This window comes from Epinephelus moara, chromosome 20 (genome assembly GCF_006386435.1).
Source record: "Epinephelus moara isolate mb chromosome 20, YSFRI_EMoa_1.0, whole genome shotgun sequence".
Taxonomy (NCBI): Eukaryota; Metazoa; Chordata; class Actinopteri; order Perciformes; family Serranidae; genus Epinephelus; species Epinephelus moara.
The window spans coordinates 42,958,162-42,984,968 of record NC_065525.1 but is presented as its reverse complement, the minus strand read 5'-3'; the positions used below and the strand labels follow the sequence as shown (position 1 = coordinate 42,984,968).

At 44.5% G+C, this 26,807-nt stretch overlaps 2 protein-coding genes across 4 annotated transcripts in view; both read left to right on the top strand.

Moving 5' to 3' along the window:
- Positions 1-7,333, top strand: part of LOC126407700 (plasma membrane calcium-transporting ATPase 1-like) — a 50,489-nt gene extending 43,156 nt beyond the window's left edge. For both annotated transcript variants that reach the window (XM_050072841.1, XM_050072842.1), the window contains exons 17-21: positions 1,614-1,827; positions 2,058-2,269; positions 2,371-2,478; positions 4,656-4,844; positions 6,310-7,333. In XM_050072841.1, the coding sequence (XP_049928798.1) occupies positions 1,614-1,827; positions 2,058-2,269; positions 2,371-2,478; positions 4,656-4,844; positions 6,310-6,672 (1,086 nt within the window). In that variant the 3' untranslated portion in view covers positions 6,673-7,333. The remainder of the gene's footprint in view (positions 1-1,613; positions 1,828-2,057; positions 2,270-2,370; positions 2,479-4,655; positions 4,845-6,309) is intronic.
- Positions 7,334-8,940: 1,607 nt separating this feature from the next.
- On the top strand, positions 8,941-21,628 carry gtse1 (G-2 and S-phase expressed 1). 2 transcript variants are annotated; one of them, XM_050072866.1, is made up of 12 exons: positions 8,941-9,055; positions 9,307-9,377; positions 9,471-9,528; positions 10,437-11,187; positions 12,564-12,725; positions 13,890-14,028; positions 15,671-16,069; positions 18,041-18,095; positions 18,477-18,725; positions 18,871-19,105; positions 20,690-20,806; positions 21,311-21,628. In XM_050072866.1, the coding sequence occupies exons 2-12, from the start codon at positions 9,356-9,358 to the stop codon at positions 21,395-21,397; spliced, it is 2,274 nt and encodes a 757-aa protein (XP_049928823.1). In that variant the 5' UTR covers positions 8,941-9,055; positions 9,307-9,355; the 3' UTR covers positions 21,398-21,628. The 2 variants fall into 2 exon arrangements, with proteins under 2 accessions (XP_049928823.1, XP_049928822.1); XM_050072865.1 differs by having other exon boundaries at positions 21,308-21,628.
- Positions 21,629-26,807: the final 5,179 nt, after the last annotated feature.

Genomic DNA, 26,807 nt, shown 5'->3' with positions numbered 1-26,807 from the left:
TGCCAATCAGAGTTTGGCAACATTTGAATCAAAAAGTAATGAAGGTCATGTGAAGGTATTTTGTCCATATCACTCCCACCATCCTGATGATGAAGATTAGCTCAGGTGTTCAACTTGCCGTGTAGGCTTAATTAGCCACTTGTGAGCAACCGACTTTTTAAGACACATAGAAAACTTCAAAATTGGGATCGTGGATCATTGAATTGATCGATGTGTCGTGACACCCCTAATATGTCCTGATGTGTTTTATGCTGTAGAACAAAACAAAGGCATGAGACAGGACACTCACACACTACATTGAAAGCTCCTGGCAATTTTAATTGTGCAACGTGCAACAGGATTTGACAGAGCCTGCCAAGATCACTGTTAGATTGAAACGTTTCACAATTCAAATTGTTGCTAGGAGCTTTTTCATAATGATACACTGCCTGTGGGTTTTGTTTCTATGACAACAGTGTCGTGACATTGACGTCAACATGACACTACGTTAACAGAGGGTTTACTACACATTCAACAACAAGCTTACAACATGTACAGTGATAAAAGCACAACACTCACCAGCAACATCCGCCACATCCAGTGTCCGCCGGCTGATCTGCTCCCACAAATGGTCTCTTCTGTTTTTGTTGTGACAGTGACCCAGCGAAAGGAGCCGCAGTGACATCACCAGCGCCTCTCTGAAAAGTTCAGAGATTTTCAGTAGAACTAGGTGCACTCAAAGTGGCTGCGCAAAGAAGCAGGAGCGCTCTGACTAAAGACACTGAGCAACGCTTTTTCTCTGACACTCCCTCCTCGTTAGAAACGACTGAAAAAAGACGTCAGCACTGAGAAAAAAATGTTGCGTGGACACAGGCCCTTGGTCTGATTTTTAGATCCAGTACCTGTGATGCTGTGTTCGCACTATGAGCAACAGCGTGACCAGAAACATTATCGCCAAGTCACCACTGAAGTGTTGCTCAGGTGCTCGTTAACTTAGTTACATCATTACTTGTTCTCAAGTTTGTATTTGATCAAAAAGGTCTCTGCTTTTGATCGATGTCCCAGTTTAAACATGACATTTCATCGCCCCATGGCATCACAGCACATAAAGCTAGCATAGCATCAGCTGACTGCACTAAATAACACAGGACCACAGCTAGAAATAAACACACATTATTGGTTGATGCTTCAAAGTGTCATTGGAGTGCTTTTCTTTGTAGCAGGTCACCAGTATCAGGCATCGGCTTGTAGCTTCATGTCACCGGCTTCCACTGAAAATGACCTGAAGCCTGTTGCTGTGTCGCTCGTACTGTGAACACAGCATACACGTTTTTGGGTGTGCATACCCTCCACCCTGCTGTTACAACAAAATGTTAAAATCTCTTGTGTCAACCACAGACTTTATTTCAGACGTCTAACCAGAAACCCACTGACTTGGAGAAGAGGGAACCCTTAGTGATAAAAGACAAACTTAACTCTGGGTGTTAGGACTCATTCCTGCAGCACTCTGTTTAAAAGATCATTTTCAGTCTGAGGTTGTGTAACTATGTTTTCTGAAGTAAACATCATGAAACTCAAGGTCGATGGCGCCTTTTGTTTCTCTGCTGACAGTAGATCTGTGTGTGTGTTTCCAGGACTCTCCTCTGAAAGCCGTCCAAATGTTGTGGGTCAACCTCATCATGGATACCTTCGCTTCACTGGCTCTTGCCACTGAGCCGCCAACCGAGTCGCTGCTGCTCAGGAACCCGTACGGTCGCAAAAAGCCGCTTATTTCCCGCACCATGATGAAGAACATCCTGGGACACGGCGTATACCAGCTCACCATAATCTTCACCCTGCTCTTCTTAGGTCAGTGAACGCACCACAGCTTCATGGTCTGAAGCAGAGTCACTCAATTTAAAGTCCCCTTAAAAACCCCTTAACTAGTGTAAAAAACATGAATCGTAATTACAATGTTGTTACTAATTAATAGTTTATTTATTATGAAAGGGTAAGTGAATAAAGTTTAATATGAAGACATGGAGAGATTGGGTTGATTTCTTTACCTGCTGATAAGTCTTTGACCCTCCGTCTCACAGGTGAGAAGCTGTTTGACATTGACTGCGGCAGGAACGCCCCCCTCCACGCTCCGCCCTCTGAGCACTACACCATCGTGTTCAACACGTTTGTCCTGATGCAAATCTTTAACGAGCTAAATGCACGCAAGATTCACGGCGAGAGGAACGTGTTTGAGGGCGTCTTCAAAAACCCCATCTTCTGTTCCATCATCCTGGGAACCCTCCTCGTACAGGTAACCTGTGAAGGGCGAGGTGATCGTCACACCTGGTCAGCTTCACAGTGTAAAGTGACGATGGATTCCCTGCATGATGTCGTCTCTCTTCCCTCCTGTAGATCGTCATCGTTCAGTTTGGCGGCAAACCGTTCAGCTGTGTGAGACTGACCATTGAGCAGTGGCTGTGGTGTTTCTTCCTGGGTATCGGCAGCCTCCTGTGGGGACAGGTGAGACACTTTTACCATCATTTTGATAGCAGACAGGAAATGGTGGGAGGTGGAGATGACCTCAAAAAAACTCAAAACCCACATTTACTACTAGGTCGATTTCTGGATTTGCTGGTGCAGTCCAATGTATGAGCTTAAACCTGTTTGATTTACAGGCTGAACTGGTCTTTGTTGTTTTGTTCTGGCAAATTAAAAAATAGCCTACATCATCAACGTGTGCTGACGGCGCCACGGCACCAAATCCAACTTGTATTGCGGTAGTAATACATTTCTTGTGATGACGAGCTGAGACATGGCAGAGTTGTATCATGTTCACGGTGGACGCAGACGCACCCGGATATGTTTAGTTGCACAGCCGCCTCTTCAACAGTCGCCTGGTTGTTCACACCAGAAACACATTTCTCTGCACTGGTCAGCAAGCGTCTCAGCTCCTCTGCTCTTTGACCATTTATCATAATCAGATCATTTATATCATGAATATCTTTTATATTGTTCTAAATAGATTATCAGTGTGTTTTCTTGACAGATTCACTCAGGCTTGTGGAAAAAATAGACCAGACTATCACTGCAGATCATGAGCCGCCCGCAGTGCTCCCTGCGTGAACAGCCCCAGTTGCTTAACATGGGCAGTGAAAGGAAGCGAGCAGCGCTCCACGGAAAGTCGTCGCGATTCACAGCACTTGCGTGTCCAGTGTGAATCCATTGTTACTCTCAAGAAAAATAAATCTGCACAACTACGGCAACATTTTGTTTTTTACGCTGATGAAAAAAGGCGTCCATCTGTCTGCGAGCTGAAATTTGTCTATTCATTTAAAAAAAAATTAAAGCGCTGCAGTGGACGAGAAATAAAGTTGACATGAGGAGTTATCTGTAAGATACTGTCTTATTTCACTACAAATACTAAAATAAGGTATGTCTTTCAAGAGCCACGGAATAATTTGTTCTATGAATATGTAAACAGTGTATAAATTAAATTAAAGAAGACCTTCTGTTTTTAATCACAAAAAAACATTTTATTCCATTTCTTTTTATCAACACTTGAATTTGTGCGTTTTCATAAAATCAATTTCACATTTAGATTTTGTTCTCATTTCCTGACATCAGTTTAATTGTATAAATGATAATAATGAAAATAATATTCTCTTTGAGGTACAGCAGAACATGTTGTCACGTTCAGTGTTCTGTTGACTCCGTCTCCTCTGTGGTCGTCTTGTCCATCAGCATCTCCACGGCTTGCACAACCATTAACTTTCGGCATTTTCGTGCAGTTTACAAGCTGCAACATCTTCTTCCAGTTTCTGGCAGGATCTTCTTCTTCATTTGTTTTTGGACACAGCAGTGCTGCTCTATTTCACAAGATGTGTAACAGCACCTCCTGTCTTATAGCAGTGAAAACACAGATTGCTGGAAAATCTCATAAGTGGCAGGGAAAGAGTAGTCTCGCCACCAGACAATCAGAGATCTCCGGCTTCTGATAGTCTGGGGACACTCCTTTCTAAAGTGTGTTTAACACACCGGAGAAAACGGCCGGCAACAAAGCAACGCCTCTTGCATTTTTGNCAGGGAGAAAGTCATCAGTCTTTAGTTAAGCAAAGCGTCTAAAGACTGACTTGTGAGTCTAGGGAAAGAGTTGTCTCCAGTCTGATCATTGGCACACAGCTGATCGGTGCATGGTTTGTTTACATGTTGTAACTGTTAGAGCGTTTCCTTAAAGGCTGCAACAGTGATCCAAACAGCTGAAAGTAGCAGCGATGGGAGTCAGTCAGAGTTTACATCATCAACAAATTAAAACTGTGACAGGATCAAATATATGAAACAGGAAGTTAGAGATAATAACCAGGTCCTCTTCAGGTGGTCTCAACATGTAAACATGTTCAGGTCACAGAGGTGTTGAGATGGGGCGTCGGTAGCGTAGTGGATAGTGCCGGCGCCCCATGTAAAGAGGCATTGCCTCGCTGCAGCGGCTGCGGTTTCGAATCTGACTCACGGCCCTTTGCTGCATGTCAGTCCCCACTCTCTCTCTCTGTCCCCATTTCACTCTCTGTCCTGTCATTAAAGGCAAAAAGCCTACAAAAATAATCTTTAAAAAAAAAAAAAAAACAGAGGTGTTGAGAAACAGGAAGTGCTGCTGTTGTGTCTGACTGACTGTGTCATGTTTATGTCGGTCCACCTCTTAGCTGGTGTCCAGTGTTCCCACTAGCTGGCTCAAGTTCCTGAAGACAGCGGGTCACGGCACGCAGCAGGAGGAGATCCCTGAGGAGGAGCTGGAGGAAATGAAGGACCTGGACGAGATAGACCACGCTGAGATGGAGCTGAAGAGGGGCCAGGTGCTCTGGTGCCGCGGCCTCAACCGCATCTCGACACAGGTATGGTTTCACCTCCACCTGGGTCCTGTCACATAACAGTGTCCACTGTGACGACGTGTTCAGACTCTCCACCTCAGTGGAAGAGATTCAGGAAACGTTTATCAAAACAAGCAGGATGAGCCTCCTGAAATCGTTCCACATATACATCAGTTTTACATAAATCACTTCAAATGTTTGTTTCTGAGTCCAAACAAAAGTGAACAGGAAGTTTAAAAAAGTAATCCACTGGATTAAGTACTGCAGCTAATGGCAGAGGGGCCTACTTCAAAGCCAGACAGCTGCGGTTTGTTTCCATCTGTGAGGCAGAGGATTTATTTATTCTAATCTTCTATGGAGAGTCAACAGAACTAACTGCAGTGTAGTGGTTATCCAGTGGACTGTCACTTCACTTTGATGGTTGAATTAGAGGCAGAGTTCACAGATCAGGAGCTGAATCAACAGACAGCCAGCAGAGGACCGACCTACAAGACAACATGTCCCAGTAAACCCGTAGTGTTCAACAGCTGACTGAAACTGCGCTCACACATGTTCACACAGGCAGTTTTCTGGCTCCTGCCTCTGCCGCAGTTCTACAGAGAAGAAATTTAAGTTGAATTAAATTTTAGTTGATGAGTATTTCTCAATTGTGTAACAAGAAATGATGAACTGTCATCATCATGTTGAGATCAAACTGGATAAAATATCAGCCGCCAGATTCACCAGCGTGGTTTGTTACTGCTTTAGTTTGTATACGTACTGTATGTACTGTACATGGACATTGTGGCCTGCAGGTCCTTTAAAAAGTTAAATTACGTGGTAATCAAATCAGATAGAACTAGAAAAGTGCTCTCAGTACAGTCAGGCAGCTCCTGTAATTCTAGCAGACGCAGCACAGCGTTTTGACAGAGCCATGGCGTGATGCGCAGAACAGATCGATTTTTCCTGCTAACAGGCACTGTATGTGAAATATAGATACAACATAATTATGAGGAGGAATTAATTTAAGCACAGCAAAGAAGGAAATATCAATAAGCACAACTAAAATGGTCAAAAAGAAAAACTACATCGTCTGCTTAGAACAGATATCAAGGAAAATGACCAAATTAACAAAATCTCGGCATCACAGAATCAAAGGAGTCCTGAAGGGTGTGACGTAACACAACAACGTCAGTGTGACATACATCATACACATCAGCAGCTCTTTAGAAACAATAACAGTGACATCACATGTCAATAACAATAATTTACCGTCCCTTTTATACGGCGGCTGATCTCGTCCTCTGCTCAGAGGGTAAGGAGCTCCGGGACCTCATTGTTTTTCCAATTTGTGGACATTTTCAGCTGCTGCTCTTCTTTGAGTTAGACGCTAACTGCTATCAGCTACTCTTTAAATCTCCCGCTGTGAGTCACAAAGGAAAGTCCCCAAAAGAAAAACGACCAGAATTTTCCATTAACACTAAACTCCGACTGTTTCCTCCTCTTTCAGATTCGTGTTGTGAACGCCTTCAGAGACAGCGTGTCTCCCTACGAGGGTCTGGAGACGCCTGAGTCTCGCAGCTCCATCCATAGCTTCATGAGCCACCCTGAGTTCCGCATCGAGGACTCGGTGCCTCAGATCCCCCTGATCGACGAGGTCGATTGCGAGGACGACGCTCCAATCAAACGAAACTCCCTTGTCCTGCCGCCGCCACTGACCGGGCTGTCCACCCTGCCGCCTCTCCCGTCCTCACCCAATCAGAACAACACCATGGAACGCATTGTCCAGCTGCCTGGTCTTGGTCCGCCCAACTCAGCGGGGCTGCCTCCGTGTCCCGGGAGCCCTCTGCACAGCCTAGAGACTTCACTCTGAAGCCCACAGTTCTGGTTCTTCCAAGAGAAAGAAAAAAAAACATTTAAAAAAAGACTCACCTGATTGGTCCTCGTCAGGAGCTCACCTGCTGGGTTTTAGAATCCAGGAAGCAGAAATGTTTCCAGATGTGTCTGTGGCTGTGTGCTGAGCGGCGGCAGGAAGTTCACACAGACTGATGTTTCCTTCTTTATTTTAATAGACATGGACTCTGCAGTTGTTTAGGAGAAGAGTGTTTGTGAGGTGATCAATAATCTGTTTCTGATGTGTAAATATTGATGTTGGTGTTGAGACGTAGTCACAGCTCAGGACGAGTTCAGGTTCATTTGTGTCGAGGTTTAATTATCGATCTGTGACTGAGATGTGTAGAGTCAGTCAGCTGTAATGAGGCGGGGGGGGGGGTTACTCTTCAAAGACGTGTTTGTAGATAGAACATTTATTTTATTTTAGCATTTTGTAAAAAGTTTTAGTCGTTTCAACGTTGTTCGTTTTAAAAGGTGTAAAAAATAATTAAAAGTTAAAAAAAACACCTCCAGAGTAAAATGTTTGTGACGCAGCTTCACATCGGAGAGACGATCTGATGAGTCCTCTTCTTCATGTCAACCTGCTGAAGCTCCGCCTCCTTCATGATGAATATATGACATCATAGATCCTTCATCATACTGTGCCCACAGGAAGCTCTCCACTGCCGTCTGAAATAATTCACACTATGATGTTTGATATTCACTGAGACACTGGATTCTTTTTATTCCAAAGTCGATCATTAAAAATGTTTTAAAATCAAAGGTCTCTATCTGAGAGTAAAGAACCTGCAGTGAAGATGGAGCTGGCTCAAATTTAACGATTCAACAAAGATGTTTCAACGATTTATCAGTCAGAACGTCGCCATGAGAGCTATTACTGACTGAATTAACTAGACTGAAAGTCCTTATTTTAATTCACAAAGCAACATTTCTAAATTTCAGAGAGTCTGTGCTGAGCTGGGTGTCGATTAACGATAAACTACACGGGTGGTTTGTGACTGTACAAGAAACAAAAGTTCTAACATTTTGAAATAAGAAAGTTGGAATATTAACATTAAAACTTTACAAGAAAAACAGTGTAATGTGAGGACAAAGTTAGAATTTAACAATTAAATAAAACCTATATTTTAGTCAGAAAACTTGACAGAAGCTGCCAAAATCAAAAACAAATGACTCAATAAATAAATGTACCAAAAATAATATTAAATATAAATGTAGGCATTAATTCATTAATAAAATCATAAATAAGTTTAGGTCAATAAATTAGGGGGGAAATGTGAAATGAAAATATCACTTAAAAATAAATTGAAAATTAAATGTAAAAAGTGCAAAAAAGATTAAAAGTAAAAAAAAAAAAAAAGGAAACATCAATTTATGTCATGTTTTATGTTATAAATTCATGCTTACATTTATTTTTCATTTCTTTGGTAGATTTAATGGCATATTATTTATTTATGATCAAAATCAATTAATCAATGCCTACATTTATTTTTATTTATTGTACAGTTAATGGGATATTTATTTATTTACTTAATTATTCATAGAATCTCTTTTGTGGCAGCTCTTGTCCTCCATACAGGAACATGGAATCTACCTGAAACAATAATTCAACCCAGCCTTCTGTGTTTTTGGTGGAATGTGGAATGTTCCTCACTTTACCTCCGGTGAGACACAGTGACAGAAACACACCTGTACTGCTGAGGTGGAATGTAACTGAGTACATTTACTCAAGTACTGTACTTAAGTCCAAATTTGAGGCACTTGTACTTTACTTGATTATTTAAATCTGATGCCGCTGTGTGCTCACACTCCACAACACGTCAGAGGAAGTCCTGCACTCTTCATGTCGGACAGGAGAGTTACCTGACAGGTGACGTCAGCTCCCCCTGGTGGAGAAACCTGAGAATGACTTCCTGCTCCACACTGCCGTGCTGCTGAGAGGTGAGAAGAGTTGTGCTTTACTAACTGAACCCAGGTAGCTGTAAAATAACTGTTTAGCAATTATATTATTTATGCATCATCTGTTTTATGTCATTGTGAAGATTTATTTTAATTTACTTTATTTGAATCAAACTTTTAAATCGTATCTTAAAGCATATAACCCAAGGAAAATATAATATAATGTATATATATTTATATTGTCCGTGATATAACCCCGGAAACCGAGTTTATCTCTGTGGGCTACAATTCCCACAATGCTGTTCACTGTGCCGTCATACACATACAACCAATGGCTGAGGGCGTCGGAGTCACGTGACCAGCAGCGCAGCAGATTTGAATTGTTTGTGTGGTTTTGTGTTTTCGTGTCGCCGTTTGAAAGCTGAGAGGAAAACAAGGTTTGAGAGTTTTCAGAGGAACTTAAGGTTTGTAGTTTTAATTACTTTAATTAAACTGTGACGCAGGAGCCAAACGTCATGTTTAAATGCTCAGTTTAAAGCTAACATCAGTTAACTTTTCATACAGCTAACGTTAGTGAGCCTGCGGGTTAGCATGCTAACCTTAAAGTTAACGTTAGCATGGCGACTAAAGTCCGTGTTTAAACTCGCCGTCTCTTCGCTGTTTGTCTGAGTCTTGGTGTAAAACATTGTTGTTATGGTTTAATGTGTCGCTGCAGGTCTGATCCGGATCAATCTGTCCCCCCACAGAGAAGAACCAACAGCGGGATGGACCGTCGAGCTAACAGCGGTGGGTCAACACTCACTGATCCTGAGTCACCGTTTGTGCGCAGATAACACCGCGACCGTGGGTTTTATTAACTGTGTTTGTGTCTCTGGACAGATCTGTTCCTACTGACCGATGAGAAGTTTGACTTCGATGTTTCTCTGTCACCTGCCAGGTAGGAAACACCTGAGGGTTTCTGTTAGTGCCAGAGTGTTTGTGTCTGTCTCTCTCTTGTTCCTCCACTTTTTAGTTTCGGCGTCATCTCCTCCCTTAAAGGGAAACTTCAGCCAATTTGAAAACTCAATACATTTTATTTCTAGAGGCTAAGACAGTCCAGAAATATAATTTAACATGACCAACACTCTCCACAATCCAAAAACTAGAGTGCTGACACTCATCATAAAAATCATAAGCCCTGTTTCCACAGAGCAGTTCAGTTCCAATTTTTCCATCTCCACAGTGAAAGTTGTGGATGGTACCAACAGAAGCGTTCCTTAGCGTCCCCATGTTTGGTCCCCCTCTGTTGGGGTACCTAGCACACAGATCTGGTACTAAAAGGTGGAGTCTGAGAAAAAATAACTTCATTCACTGGGCCGACTGCCGGCAACTTTTAAGGTGGAACGTTAACTTGTAATGTTACTCAATGCATGAGTTGATGACGTGAATCCATCAGCACACCTTAAATTTCACTGTGACAACTTTGACCATCACTTTAGTTTCTATATGACACACACTTTTCGTAATGAGTGGATCTTCAAACGTTCATATATATATTGATTTCAACTGGGACGGCATATTTCCCAATCTTCATTCAAAGGAAAAAAAGCATTTTAACTGGTGAGTTCTATAAAGTTTGACATTTCAACATGGAGGTCTGTGAGGATTGACTCTGTTTTGGAGCCAGCCTCAAGTGGCTGTTAGAGGAACTGCAGTTTTTGGCTTCATTCTCAGCCCTGCATGTTGCTGCTTGGTTCAGATATAAGAGTGTCTCAAGTTTGACTCTCAGTTCTCTGTGTTGAATCGTCACTGCTGTGAGCTGTTCATGTTCCTCTCAGTTGTGACGTTTCTCCGTCTCCTTTGCAGCTCCAAAGGTGATGAAGATGAAGATGAGGTGTTTGTGGGTCCGGTCAGCCACAAGGAGAGGTGTATCTCTGTAAATGTGGCGTCTCGGCTTGAGGACGGCGGTGGTGGTGGTGTGCGGGTGAGCTGGAGTCCGCTGAGTGGAGATCAGCTGGAGGCTGTGTGTCAGGAAGCCCACAGACTAGCCAACCAGCTGCAGTGCGGTGAGGTGAGCCAGCCACGCGGCGAGGACGACAAGACCAGCAATACGACCACCGACACGGCAGCTGACAGGGATGAGTTCGTCCAGGATGCCGAGGCCAAGCTGGGTGTGCTCGATCAGACCGCCAGGGTGCTCAGTCCCATCAAACGGCAGACCTTTTGTGTGCAGGACAGTCCCATGAAGCAGCTGCCTCCAGCTGTCCAGCGCCAGCTGCTGAGAGGAAGTAGCTCCAACACAGCTTCATCCACCCGCCCTGCCAACATGACTTCATCCACTCACCCCGCCAGCACAGCTTCATCCACCCGCCCCGCCAGCACAGCTTCATCCACCCGCACCGCCAACTCCGCTTTATCCACCCGCGCCGCTGCCTCTGCCAGACTCAGCACCTCCAGCCCTGTGGTCGGGGTCAAGCCTCAGCCCAGGATTGGGCTGCGAGGAAAAGCCCCGCTGGGCGTTGGCATTGTGCTCCCGAGCAAACCGGCTGCCCCAACAACTTCCTGTTCAGCCAGCAAGAGCAAAGTGGAGAAAACCAGACTACAACCACCGAGCAAAGTAGGAGAGGAGTTTGTTTTTTACTTTCCAGTTCACAGGTGAAACTGTCAGTCTGTGTTTGGTGCCATCAGGTGTCAGCCCGTAACAGCAGATCTCTCGTAGGACTTCTCCACTGCAGGAAGTCACAAACCTGTAACCTAGTTCTCCCCGAACCTGAGCTTTTAGACCAGCTGGAGTCTTTGTTATGAGGTCATTCTTCTGTTTTCACTGTGTTTAACCACAAATCAGAAGACGGTGCAGCTGAAGAATTCAGCAGAGAACAGATGTGATGATGTACAGTTGTCCTGTTACTGGCATTTCTTCTATACGGCACCTTGAAAAATACTAATTTTCAATACCACAGGAAAACAAAACTGACATCAAGGGCATACAATTAATTTTTTCAATTAAAAGATAAATATAACAGGGACACAACATGACAGTGACGACTTGTCTTCTCATGATCAGTGGCAGAAAACAGCAGAATGACTGTGGGAAACATTAACAATAAGACAGAAAGAAAGCGCAGCTGGTACCTGTGTACCGATGCTGCTGAAAATGAGTATTGATACATTGTATTGATAAATCAATATTTTTGTCAACATCAATGTAGTGTTTGGTTTCACTGCCCTGCTACTATCCATTTTACCTGAACTGGAAAAAGTAATTAAAGCACCTTAACTTTAGTTTCCCAAAGTACTCGTCCTCAGAGCAGAACCGTGGAAACAAAAGCAGAACCAAAGATGATGGCTGCATGTTAAAAATGACACTGTTGTTTTACAGGGGATTATGTAAAGGATTTCTTGACTGTGAGGAGTTGCCAGGCAACCAGCAGGGAACCCAGGAACCGGCGGCACCAACTGGTCTTAACTAAGCCTGGTCCTTACTGCTAAGTCATTTAGATCAGTCTTAAGAGAACTTTACGTCAGTTGCACCAACTCAATTTAAGCCTAGTCTGCTGACCAGCTCATCTGCTATCTTGCTTGATATTAGCAGGGCACTTTTCACCTGTAAATGTTTGTTTGGTCGCCCGTTCAACAAGCTGAGGCGAGGACACGACGTGTTTAGGTTTGTGTGTTAGCTTGATAAAAAGTAGACTGTAGCAGGAAAGCTAATGTGTTTAACTTTTGTGGCTCTTGTGTGTCAGGCTGCTGATGTGTAGAAACAGTTGAGATTTTGACTTCACACCTGCTCCTGACTGGCCGTCAGATTTACGCCTGGTCTTGGTGAGAAGAAGGCTTAAGTCTAGGTGGTGTAACCGGCGTAACGCTGAGGTCAGACTTAAAATGCCAATTTACGACCCACGTAGCTTAAGATTAGGTGTAAGCCCTGTCGGTGCAGCTGGCCCCAGGACTTTGTTCTGATGTCATCTGTCGGCTTCTTTTGTCTTGTTTCAGGCCGTGGGAGGTTGGAGGCGGAGCCCGTCCTCTCGCTCCTCCAGCAGGGCGGGGTCATGTGAGGATCTGCTCTCCGATTCAGCGAGCGTGGCATCTGACATCAGTGACTCCTCCCTCAACTCCAGCCTGCTGGGAAAACGCACGCTAGCTCCGCCCACCACGGTAATGCACCTCTTCAAAACTGATCCAGGACTGGGTTCAGCCTCGTTTATTAGCCAACGTTTATTTGAACAGAGCTGGTGGTGCGCCAACAGCCTGTTGTGTTGAGGGGGATTTATACTTGTGCAGCAGATCCTACGCCATCGCCTTCGCACGTGGCCTGCGCCGCTGTTAGCATTTATACCTGTAAGGTGGTGTGTCTGTGTCACTCTGCAGTTACACCTCCAAAACACTGGTCGGCGGCAGAGGTTTCTGTGAAGTGCTGTAAAGTTCAGTTGATTTAAAACACATTAAACACACATTAAACATGGCTTAATGACACATTTTCCCCACAAATACAACATGCTAATGTTATTAGCACAAGCCTATGGCGTTTTGCATTGTATAAATTAGCCTAGCATCATCGGAGATTTCCTCTGCTCATATGAAGCCAGGATAAATCACACACAAGACTTAAAATGCTATTTTAGTGGAGGCTTTATTGTCTTCACAATTTATTGTTTCTTATCTGTGAAATAAAAGTAAATCAAAGCTTTATTTCCACTGAGGGAAATGGTTTCAGCTTACAGAAACAGACAGGAGGTCTGCGTCGCAGCAACGCGTCGTTACATTTCTGGGGAGGTGCACGTCAGGCTATGGCGTAGGGTATGCCATAGACTCTACGTCGATCCAGATCCCACGGCGTAGGTACGGCGTCCATTTACCGCAGAAGTATAAATTCCACCATACGCAGGTGCACTGCCTTTTAATACAGCAGGGTTTAATTCAGGTTAATTAAAACAGGCTTTATTGGTGCGGAAAATGCTTTTACATTGCCAAAGCAAATGTGAAATAAAAACAAAAACGCATGTATATAAGTAAAGATCCACCAGGGTTTGGTTTATATACACGTCACCTCTGACACACCCACCAAACGAGAGAAAACATACCTTAAAGCCTGCTACACACGGTTTCACACTGTTTTGAAGAAACATGTCGTTCAACCTGGAAACCATAGCAAGGTGGTGCACACCGTTTTGACACAGAGCGTAGCCCAGGTCCACCTGTTGGACACATTCAGTCACTGCAGCCGCACACATCAAATGAAACTGATTTTAATTAGGTGCATTATTGTGAACATCCTGATACAGTGTGGAAATAAGTGATAACTGATCTCTTCTCTGTCAGAGTGCTGTGAGGAACCTGTCAGGTGTGAAAGCTCCGCCCCTTCAGAGGAGGAGGATGACGATGGAGAGGAGGAACACGTCATCGTCCTCTTCATCAATGTCCAGCTTCAACTCCAGCATCTCTCTGTCCCCCGCTAAAGGTATGCTAACTTTTACCTAAACATCTGCTATGTGTCTGTGTTCCAAAACGCAGCAGGCCTCCAACAAACACACGTTAACACATAACACGTATGCGTCCTGTTCATGCCTCCGTCTGCACAGTGATACGATTGCGAATGTAGTTTGGTGGAAAGAAAATGGTTCCTACATGAAACTGCTCACAACAAGGGCTGTAGATTATCTTAAGTAACTGGGTCATGATTTCTGGAAAGAGACATCGCTGCTGAGTTTTTCAAATGTAGTTTTTGGCGCTTTGAGCACCACAACCAGAGTTCCATCAAGTTCCTTTATATTTGAGAGAAGACAGACATCTCTACGGCTGATATCTCCAACACTCTGCAACTCACACCAAAACTATCTAGACTAATAAATAGCATTAAAGTAAGACGAATATGTGTTTTTGATTTGACTTTTATTTGTAACAGAGGATGTTTACACCATGGTTTCACTACTTTTACTGAAGAAAAAAGTATGAGTATTTCTTTCACCTCTGCACAGCTAACGGACCGGTTACTAGGGCTGCCCACAACTAAGAATTTTCCTTGTCGACCAATAGTCGTTAGTTAGAGCCATTAGTCGACTAGTCGGCCGCATGTTTATGATGTTAATATAATTAGTATAGTATCAGTAACATTGTTAACACTGTGCTACATTACAGAGAAATACAAACCGTACTAATGAACCTTCATTAATACAGGCCTATATTTTATCTCCAAGTGCACGTCACACACTGAGCGAGCCGCCTGTTAATGACGCTGTGGGCTAATGGGCATGTAGCTACTTCCATGTTTCAGATGATACGTCATGTTTGTAGTCGACCAATGAAGATGAGTTTACATATCACCTTGGGTTCGTCCTTCACCTTCTCAAAATGATCCCACACTTTGGATTTCCTGCCCGACATGTTATTAACTAGCCTGTGGAATAACCGCAGGTACCAGCCCTGGAAATTAACCTGACTCCTGTCTGACTGCTGAGCGTGGACACTTCCTGTGTCTGTCCTTTCAAATTAAAGTCACACATGGTCCAGTCATATGGGTTTGGATTTATTTTGATGAGGTGCAGCTCCAGCCTCCTTTTTTTTTCCTGTGACTAATCAATAAAATCATGCTGACTAATGACCTTTCTATTAAGGCCAAAACACACCAGCGCTGTACAACGCGCGTCAAAACAGCCGCCCCCATTATTTTCTATTTACAAACCCACACCGTCAGCGGCTCGACACACATCGACGTGCTGCGCTGCGGCACTTTACGTTATTGTCCTATTTTTCCAGCGTCGCCGCCCTTGAAAAAGCGCTATTTTTTACTTCCCAGCTCTCGCGGACTGGAGTGTGCAATAGAAATCCGGTTGACGCCCCGCAGCGCAACGCTTTTTGTGTGTGTTTGTGTGTGTTGGGGGCGGCACTTGACTCGCGTCAATGACGCCGCCGGTGTGTTTTGGCCTTTAGGGGCAGCCCCACCTGTTACCTGTTACCTGATCAGCTACCTCAAACCTAACATCCACCAGCTAACTGCTAAATGCTAACTTAACAACAACCAGCTGCTAACTAATCAGCTAACTACCCTGCTCTCATCATCCAATCAGAACATGCAGCAGTACAGGTGTTTTGTCTCCTCTCAGGTAAACTGAACTCCTCTATGAACCGGAGTATGAGCGCCTCCACTGGCCCCGCCCCCAGTAGCATCAGTAAACCAACAAATCAAAGCAGGCCACGCCGCTCCACTGTCTACGCCACCGCAGAGCCAACGTCCTCCACCGTTGGCCGCCGTTCGCTTTCCGCACAGACCAGGAAGCTGTCCAAGGTGGAGCGTGTCAAAGCCACTAAGTCCACACCGCTGAAGAAAACCGAGGCCACGCCCCTCAAGCTGACGCCCAGCAAAAAAGTTTTGGAGAGGACCGCCTCCATCCCCACTTCGACCTCAGCCCGGACACAGAGCGGATTGAAGACCAAATCCAAACCAGAGGCCCTGGTCCTACCGACACCCAGCGGAGGAGTCAGAGGAGTCCAACCAGGAGACGGTAAGAGTGTGTCTGTTAATGTCTGTTGACTTGTCACATCTGTTTGTTTCATCGTGGGGTTCATTCAGAAAACAGTCTGTGTGTGTTCAGTCATCTTGGGTCACAAAAACAGACGCTGCATTCTGAATCTCACACTTTTTCTTTTTACTTTCAGTACGTACTGTTGAATGGAGTATGTGTACAATCGGGGCCGACTACCTTGTCATAATATTACACCCTGAACTTTGACCCCCTCTCGTATGCTCTTCTTCTCATGCTCATATATCCATCGCAGTCCATAGCGCAAAATCGAAAACCTTGGAACGCAGCTTTTATCACTCAACATTACCTTGAACTTAAGCTACTATTTTCTACCGTTCCCAGAGGTCTGGTGAAACGGTGTTAAGAATCTGGGTTGTGGTTAAAAAACAGAAGCTGTCTCACACATTCATTTATTCATGGCAGCCCGCAATGATTAAGACATCTGCTGCAGCAAATAGATTTTCTACTTCAGAGCCTGACCGCTTATTGGAGCGCTATCGGAATATATATATATATTATACGTTATTTATAGCACCACACTGTCGGAGGCCTACTCAGGGCAAAGACGGAGCAGCAGAACGTCAGGCACGTTGAAAGTGAAACTTAACCGCTCACGCTGCTGGGTCTAAAAGTTTGCAATCACCTGTAGCAGCTGCTCCTCTCACCTGTCGCTCTGATCTGATCAGCTCCCCCTGCCGTTCACAAACTGCTGGTATAAAAAAACAGAGCTCCGCCTGCGCTGCGTTCATGGACCTACAAAAACCTCACATTTAGAGAGAGGACACAGAGTCAGTACGTTTACATGAAATTGGGGGAAAAATGATTAAACCGACTAAAACCGGGCTTTAATATCCCTGTAAACATGTTAGTGTGAGTGAAATGGTCCTGCAGTGAATTTGTCACAGTGGGACTAACACATCAAGATCATGTGACTCCTGCATGTATACAGTCAATCAGACCCAAACTGGCCGAGGCGCTCTGAGCATGCTCCACAGTTTCCGCCCCGGGCTTTGACCCAGAAGTCCAATAGCATTAAATGTGTAAGAGAAGAAGAAGCCGGTAACAACATGGAGAAATCTACATCCAGAGCCGTGACTTTTTGGACAGACGAGGAGACACAGTTCTGTGTGTGCTGCTGTGACAAACACAACTCTGGAGGATATTTACAATGGCTGCATGTTATTGTCAGTTTTTGAATTTAACATGCCAATGATTACGAACAAAAGAGCTGCTAAGCTAGACTTGTAGAGGTCGACCAGTTTATCGGTTTGGCCGATTAATCGGCGCAGATAGGACTTTATATAAACCATCAATAATGGCGGAGCGGGGTTCAGATAGTGGCCGATAGCTGTAACCTCCTCTGGTCATGTGGATACGGCTGTAAGGCTTTTACACAGAGTATCCCACATGCAAATAAATGAAAGTGAACTAATGGAGAACAGCTTTACCTCTGTGTTCGGGGCATTATAAGGTTGTTGGTTATAGGATTGTGCTTTCTCTGATTTGCTAGCAAGTATGGTCGGTATAATCACTAGAATTAAGTAGCAAGCCACTAGCAATGTGTGTGAAATTAATTTCTGGCTGATATTGGCTTAAAATGAACTATTACAATCAGCCAACATGGTTTTTCTTAATTTGCACAATGAACCACCAGCAGATGGGCCGTCACCATAAGAGCATGCATGTAGAATATGATGTTAATTCCACTACAGAAGAGACTTCATGATCACTAAAAATAGGTGGGGAAAAAAGTGGATATATCAATATCGGTATCGGTTATTGGTCAAATGAGTTGTTGTACATCAGCATATTGGATATCTGCAAAAAATGCAATATTGTGCATCTCTATTTTTGATTTAAATCTTTTGGTTTAAACTTTACAGTCTGTGTGTTTGATTCTCTAAACATCATGTCTGTCTCTCACTCTCTGTCTTTGTGTTTCACCTCCAGATGCCTCAAAGATGTTGAAGCCAAACAGGCTGATGTCAGTGAGCAGCATGGACAGGTACATGACATCACACTCCACTGCTGTACTGCACCACCGTCACTGTAAACGTGTATTCAGCTGCACATTTACGTCATTCATGTGTATGAAAGTACCTCAGATTTACTGGCAGCTGGATTTGTTACAGACTTTAAGCTCTGCAAATTCTCATTTCTACTACTCTTCTGTGAATGAAACATGTTCGCAAACAGCAGAACAGGTCGCCATGTGAGGCCGCCTGGGCGTGCTGAGTATGCTGGTGATTAAATCTCACCAGTGTGCACGTACTCATGAACAGGTGGTTTTCATCCAGTTAAAAACTATCAACCAGGGAATGTTTTCTGACCATCAAGTGTCTGACAGATTAGTGATGTCATCAGTAAATCCCTTCCTCTTGTGTAGTCTTCCTCAGAAGGCCTCTGCTGGTCCTCTGACACCCTCTGCTGGCAGCTGCAGGTCACTGCAGGCAAAGGCACGCCGTCCCTCCGCCCTCCCCACGCCAGTGAAGCGCAGGATGTCCGCCATCCCCGTTGCCACGCCCTCCAACCAGACCCAGACCCAAACCCGGACCGCCAGACCGCCACCCACCTCTGACTCTGACCCCGCCCCCACCCCAAACCCCGCCTCGGCCAGGAGAGAGAGAAGCTGCAGGTGAAATGTTTTAAACCTCTGCCAGCCAATAGGAAAGCTGCTTTGATCTCGAAGCGGGCGGTCCTACTGCAGCAGATCACCTTCCGTTACCATGACGACACATACAAAGGTCTCATTTTGTCTCTGTGTTGTTGTGTTTGTATAGCCCCGCCCCCTCAGAAACACAGGAGGCGGAGCCTGTTGATGCCCCTGAAATCCAGCCCTTCTGTCTGGAGGAGGAGGAAGAGGAGGAGCAGCCCCCTGCTGTCCCGCCCAGCCGTCCACAGCCCGACCAATCAGAGAGCACGGATACCAACGCACTGAGTCAGGGCGAATCAGAGCCTGTCAGGAACCTTATTGAACTGGAAACTACAGAGGAGAGCAACAGCAAGACACAGGAGGTCAGAGGTCACGCACATAAACACACACCAGTCGCAGAGCTTAGAATACCACATACATATCACAGTAGTGCACGCAACATGTGAGCTGTGCACGTGATTTTCTGCGTGCACATAAAGCCCAGTTCAGACCAAAGATCACAACGAGACAAAACTGTTTTAGTGTCAGCGGTGTGAACTGGCCGGTCTGAGCTCAACTCAAGCCGGCTGATGGTGTCACCTGACACTCAGCTGGTCAAATGTCCAGCGGCTGGTTTTAAGGCACGTCACCTGTTTCAACAGCCAATCAGCTTGTAGTGAAGTCCGCTGGTCAAGTAAAATGACCAGAGACGGCGTGTTGGCTTGCTGCAGCAGGTGCTCCGTTCCCGCCGAGCCCTCTGTTTCCGTCCTCATGGTGTGCGGGTGTCAGACGGTGGGTCGCTGCTGCTGCTGGGTGTATGTGCTTATGCCCCGCCCACACACACACATTCTCATTGGCTGATGAATTGGCGCTGCTTATTTATATTATTGTGGTGTATTGATTATGAATACAGTCCATCTGATGCGGGTTTTGTTTCATCACTGTAGCCAGTATCTCACTATCACTGTCCTCATTCAGATTTTAAGAAGCTACAAATTATATTCAGCCACAAAATAAGTCTGAAAAGCTGCAAATCAGATCAGAAGCACAGAGAGTCGTTGACTAGAGATGATACGCCGTCTCACGGCGGTCACTTCCTGTCAACGTTACAGAACAGAAGCACAGAGAGTCGTTGACTAGAGATGATACACCGTCTCATGGCGGTCACTTCCAGAACAGCACAATGTAAGTGGTTTCCTGTTTCATCTTGTCTTGTCACAGATCTGTGGTCTGGGCTGGGCTTCACACAGTGGCACCATTGAAGTGTCCTCACACCAAACATTCTCTCATGTAGTGAAAAACAAATTTTTAACTGATAATGTCGTGGTACAAAAACAGGACACTGACAGGAATGTGACGAAAAACTCCAGGCATTGATCTGTTCTCCAAAGTCCCCAGATCCCAATCTGATCGAGCATTCGTGGGACATGCTGGTACCCCAGATTTACCTCTGATCCACAGTGGGACCTGCTTGGATCAGACTTGGCTCTGACCTGGCGAGGCACGGACACAGGACCTCCGGGGGTGTCCTGTTGTGTCTGGCTCCAGGGCGTTGGGAGTGGATCTATTGAGTCCTGTAGGTTGTGAGGTTGGGTACCAGCATGTCCCACAGATGCTTGATCAGAATGTGATCTGGCGAATTTGGAGGCCAGGTCGACACCTTGAAAGTGCTGTTGCCATGACGGGGCAGTACCTGCTCTGTCATGGTGTTTGGGTGGGTGGAGCGAGTCAAGAGGCATCCATATGAATGCTAGCACCCAAAGGTTTCCCAGCAGAACATTAGATGGTAACCAGTCAATCAGTGTCATTCTCCACCTGTCAGTGGTTTTAAAGTCTTGGCTGATGGGTGTGTATCTGTCCTCGTGCTGCTGCAACGACCGAACTTCCCCGCTGGGCATCGCTTGTGTCATCTCAGAACCTCAGAGATCTTCATCACTCAGACCATCTCTCTGTTCTCTCCTCTTCAGGTTCTCCTGTTGGATCTTCCAGCTCCGACTCTGCAGCCTCAAGAGAAACTGCTCATCGACTTGACCAACACCCCCGACCTGATCCGGACCAGCAGCAAGACCTGCACCACAACGCAGGTAACTGACACCTCACCTGGTTACATCCAAGGAAACAATAAAATGTAACAGCATGAAGTTACAAATAATGTACTTTCAGTCTGAGTCTGTTTTTATACAGTAACAACTGTTTTTTAAACAGCAGTGTTCCTCCAGCCTGTCACAGAATCCCTTTAATTTATACTTTAAAAATCACTTAAATTTATTATTAACAATGATTTAGGTTGTTTGTTTTAAAGGGATCAATACTGGATAAATAAAACGATTATAACTAAGTATTTTAAATAGATTACCTGTAAAGTGTAAGAGGGTTTTAAGGGGTAAACACCCCCTTAAATAACTTGTATAATTAGGTAGAAGGGGTGAATGTAATTTTAAGAATTCTTAACAAGTTAATTTAACTATTTTTTGTGGGAAAAACAAACCAGACACAAATGATCTGTATGTCCTAAAACACGTCTGGAGGAGAACCTTAAATAAGACCTTTTTCCAGGAGTTTCCAACCTGTGTGTTTTGTTCCAGCAGCTGATCGACCTGAGCTCTCCGCTCATCAAGTGGAGTCCAGAGGACAAGAGAGAGAACAACGCTCCACTCATCAACCTGTCCTTCTGATCCAGATGGATCTGAGGGTCTCTGCAGTGAACTGGACTCAGCAGGTTTCTGTCCCCAGAGACTGATAAATATAATCCAGTTAACGACAGAGTTTTAATCAGAGAACTGAAGCAGAGTGTTATGTTTTAGATGATGAAAATATTCAAAGGTTTTCTGCACCTGATTGTACTTTTATTTGTCTCCGTCTCGCTGCTCTTATTGATGTCTGAATAAATGTTGTTAATGTCACTACTGATAACGTCTGAGCTCCTGTGTGTCCGCGCGCTGCTGACTGCAGTCACACCAGATAAATCTGATTGTTCAGAAGTATTTCTGCGTTCACTCAAAACCAAACTAGAAAGAAAAAAACATTGAATCATAAATCAGGTTAAAACTGTAGAGAACATGAACACACATGAAACGGTGTGTTGAGTGCAGATGTGGAGACTCTTCAGCACAGAGCAGTTTTTTAAAGTCGATCAGCAGAATGACATCGTCTCAACATGACGAAGCTGCTGGGAAATAAGGGCCCCGGGGCCGATATGTGTAAAGCCACTCAGAGTAAAGCTTTGGTCTTAAATCCATCCTAAGGTCCAGCAGCGTGCTGTTGCCACCAAGAACAAACAATCTGCTCACTTAATCTTTATAATGAGAAAATATTCTTGTTTTTATGATTTTTCATGTTGATATGACATTTTCTATCATAACTAAGTGCACTGTTGGTGACTCTTACACAGCATGTACTACCCACGAAACATATACAGTGTGTACTTATGGCAGGGTGGGCAACCTGCTGCTCTTCAGCCCCTCACAGCAGCTCACTGTTGCTTTGACCAAAAATTATATGGAAAAATTTAATTATTTTTTTAACATTCGCATTTAAAAAACATTTTAACGGTCTGCAAATCATGTTTATGTTTTGAATTTGTGTTTTGGCCTGTTGTGCCACCCACTGCCGTCTACCAGTCACACAGTCAGTAGAGTCTCAGCATCAGTTACAGTTACGACTGAGCTACAGCAGCACGGCAAGCAGCGTTAGCAGTGTCCCAGTACATAGCATTAGCAGCCAGCTCCTCCTCAGCTGTTTCCCGGCAGCAGCGTTAGCAGCAGAGAAGCCGGACTTGGTCAAACGGTCTGCTGGAAAACCGAAGATCAAGGACGCGGCGACGCGGCCCTGCCACAGCAGCCGCCCGTGGGCAAACAAATCAGTCTCCAGTGTGCCGCTGTCCAGCAACTTCGAATCTGTAGGGGAGGGGGGGGCGGACACGACTCACGGCAGTATTTTGAATTTGAGTGCAGTAACCGTTTTGGCCACATTCTTACATACAGCACCTTTAAGTGTCAATTGTAAAAATGTTTCGTGTAAACACTGCCAAAAAGTTTTAATATTTTGTCAACTAATGTGGATCATATACGTCTGCAGCCTGTAGGGTTGGGTACCGAAACTCTGTACTTTTTGTACTTGGTACCGTTTCACGTCAGTACTACCGAGTACCGATTCACTTAAGATGAATCGGTGCCAAATTTCGGTACCTGAGGTGGAGGCGGAGCGAGAGCGCATGACTTGCACCTCAGACTCAGCAACAATGGCGACAAAAAAAATGTGCAGACAAAAGTTAACGTGCAGCACTGTTCCTACATGTTCTCAATAAAATGTTGAAACTGAGAAGTTTAGACTTTAAAAAGTACCGAAATAAGGTACCATTTGGTACCGGTACCGAATTCCAGATACCGGTACCGGTACCATATCGGCTCAATCATGAACGGTACCCAACCCTAGCAGCCTGGTGCCTTCTCTAAATTTTGTGGAGCCTTAGCAGCAGTGTCTGGTTTTGACTCTCCTCGTTAGTTAGGCTAGCTCTAGATTTCAAATCCAAAAACTGAAGTCTCAGAAGAAAAAAGCACATGGACAGATTTGTCAACAGTGCAACTTTAAAGCACCAAATAATCCTAAATAGCTCACTGTGAGTCGCCACCTTGAGGTAAAACATACTGATGAATCATTTAGACCTGTTTGTAATGTTGATAGGCTAACGTAACGTTACCTTCAATATGAGGCTCAAATATGTTTTGCAGCTCCAGGCAGATTTCGCCAAAAATATCTCTTTCTATAGTAAAGGTTGCCGACCCCTGACTTAAGCAATGTCACACTCAAGGTCATGCTGTTGTACTGAATATCTGCACAGCTGTGATTCAGTCACAGGCTCAAGGCTGCAGCTGATACTCAGCACAGCAGCACGACCTTGAGCGTGACATTGTTTTTACACAACAGTTCCATTTATCAACAGTAAAGACTGGCAACAGGTTGTGATGTGTGTATTTATTTAATGATTTATTTGGCTCCAACACAAATACTTCTGCAACCGGACCGGGACTACTGTTGCTAAGCAACACATACACACTCCTGCACACAAGCTTGCTACATTGTGTAGGTCGACACTTCACGCAGACCAGCTGATGTGTATCATGTAGGCTACATCTGTGTGTCTATTTGTTTAGCGAACAAAGAAATCAGTCTGCGTCGTCTTCTCATGTCACGAACATATACCTGGAGGTTTGCAGTGAAGTATTCGGGCCTCTTTCCCTTCTCTGACCGTTCATTATTTAACCCTGTCATTTGTGGAAATATTTTCCTTGTGGTGCAAACTTTGTTTCGACGACCCTTAATGTTGGCTAATTAACAGTTAACATAATTAACACCTGTGAAGCAGAGTGATACCTGTAGAGTTAAAAGTCCCAGTGCTGTTATACTGTATATCAGCACTCGCGGATGACCTCCTGACCAATCAAATTGCTTGGTCGGTGCTAACTGTTGTATGACACCAACTATGTACAGTATGTATAACTGACTAGTTATATACAGTACGTGCTGCCTGCTGACTGAACACAGTATGTAACACACTAATTATACAGTATGTGCTCTGCAGTAATATGTAGTGTGTAGTACATGTTGTAGAATTACTGTGAGGTAACTACATGTAATTAGGGGACAGTGCATGTTCCCCAGAGGAGGAATTCTAGGGACTCTGTTGATCTCTTGACATTTCTTTTACTGTGTTTGACATTTGTGGTTGTGAGTTAAATACTTCAACAACCACACAGGAATCACTGTCATGAAATTTGCTGCAGATGTTCATGTCCCTGTCAGGATGAACTGTGTTCAGTCGTCCATGCGAAATACTCTTTGATGTACTGTGGTGGAAATTCCTATTAAACAAAACTCATCGAGTCAGAAACTTGTTTAGTGCAGCATCTGCAGATGGACTCACAACAACAGTCAAGAATGAGCTGAATGCAAAGAGCGAGCCCTGAACACAGGTCGCCCTTCTCACACCACCCAAAAATCGTCGTCACTGATTACACACGTTAAGAGATCTACAAATATGATTCTAAATGAAAGTAACGACCAAACTGCCCCTGAAGACTTTGAGGTCATTGAGGTTTGAGTATTTCTCAAAGTGAAATGTTACTCCCACGTACAAACTGAAAAATAAAAGCTATTAATTAAACTTCTTTTGGCATGAGTGCAAACTTTACACCATCAAACATAGAAAATATAAAAATGCTACCACAGTAAACTTTGATGTTTGTAACAGAATTCTAAAAACAAGTCAGCTGTTTCANCCAAGGTACCCTGGGTGTGCTGGTTGTTGAGGTTCTGGGAGGCCGTGTCAACTTCAGCCTGTTACATGCATTGTCTGCTTTCAAAATACACTTCTGTTTTCACAGGAAATGTACAGTTTGCATACAGTCTCTTTCAAAATAAAAGCACTGCGTCAGTACAACACCATGAATTGACCTTTGTTTACTTCAACAACAAACGTACATGGTTGGATTTAGGAAAAGAAAACAGGGGTTGGCTTTACAATCACACAGGAAGTGGACACCTGCGTCCCGGGTGACAGGTGGTGTGTTCCACATGTTTTATTTCCAAATCACTCTAGAAAGGAAGATTAGCATACCGTTAGCGTACAGTCTGATACCGTTACCATTGGAAAATGCCAGTTCCGGTTCATCGCTTGATCAGGTATCATAGGTGCCAGGCATAAGGTTGATACAAAGTTTTGTGTTTAGAAGAATTTTAATATAATTCATACTGGATGAAAACACACATAGGCTATAGTGGGTTATAGCCACAGTGGCATAAGAAGCTTCCAGAGGCCATTCGCTCTCTTCAGTCACCAGGAGTTCATGACAGAATTGATGCCCCCCACATAAAATGGACTGTCCTAAATACCAAATTGAAGTTGCGTAGAAGACAGGGGATAGGTACGTAACCAAACGTACCCACTAACAAGAGACCAACATTGGCCAACACAGAAAGGGGTGGATATGTTAATGCTAGCTGATGGCATGGAAGCTTGGGTCCATGTCATTGGTTCGACAGCCCATTGGTTCGACATCCCATTAGTCCGACTGTCCGCGGTGCTGAACGGCTCGCGGCGGGCGTATAGTGTGCGGCGACCGGCTTGAGGCAGAGGAGGCTCACGGCTTATGTGTTTGTCACTTTCTTTTTCATTTTAACCCACACCATGATCTTTTCCTGACCCTAACCAAGTGGTTTTTGTGCCTAAACCTAACCAGACCTTAACCACAGGGCATCATGATGATTTCGGAACGGACTTCGGAACAATGAGTTTAATATGGTCGGAACAATGGGATGTCGAACCAATGGGCAGTTCCTGGAAGCTTCAATGCTCTAAATGTCCTAAGACGTCTAAATGTACTGGTTAATGGGGCATTTTCTGTTGTCTAAATGTGTCAAATGCACGTTAAGATGTTATATTTTTACCTGTTAAGACGAACAAATTTGAATTATTAATACATATATCAAAATAGATGTTACGAGCCCTTCTGTGTTCCATAGCAGACAATCAGCTGTTGCTGCTGTTCAGAGCTGAAGGACCGTCTCCATCAGCCTCTCTACTTCTGCTCTCTCTGCCCGGTTAGCACGAGCTAACACAGCAGCGATGGCTAACATCCGGCACAGAGCCGTTTAACCGTCCCAACAATCTCACACCATCACTGAAACGGCTCGACTCTGTCGATGCCATATCGTAGGCGACTTGACTTGCTTGAGTTCTTTAGAGATGTTTCAACTCTCATCCAAGAGGCTTCTTCACATTTATTCCAGCAGTCATGAGAGTGAATATAAATACCTTTAAGTGTCCTTCGATGATGGCTTTAACAAATTTCTGGTTCGTCCCGTGGTAGGACACCGGCCACTCCCCTGGCACCGACTGTGTGGTGCGCCACGTGTTTCCCAGCCAGGTATTGTCCTCGTACTTGTTCAGGACCTGAGACAAAACAAAAACTCTTAGTAGTCACAAACATTCAGATGTGTAACCACCACTGTCATTTTAACCACCACCAACAGTGATGTCATGGTGTATTGGAGTGCACCTGCACATCACTGCAAGAAGGCGAGAAG

What these genes read in the sequence shown, in the direction of transcription:
- gtse1 (XM_050072865.1), top strand. Translation starts at nt 9,356, where the DNA reads ATGGACCGTCGAGCTAACAGCG. An exon ending in GTTTCTCTGTCACCTGCCAG is followed by an intron (nt 9,529 to 10,436) that starts GTAGGAAACACC and finishes TCTCCTTTGCAG; the next exon opens with CTCCAAAGGTGATGAAGATG. An exon ending in GACTACAACCACCGAGCAAA is followed by an intron (nt 11,188 to 12,563) that starts GTAGGAGAGGAG and finishes GTCTTGTTTCAG; the next exon opens with GCCGTGGGAGGTTGGAGGCG.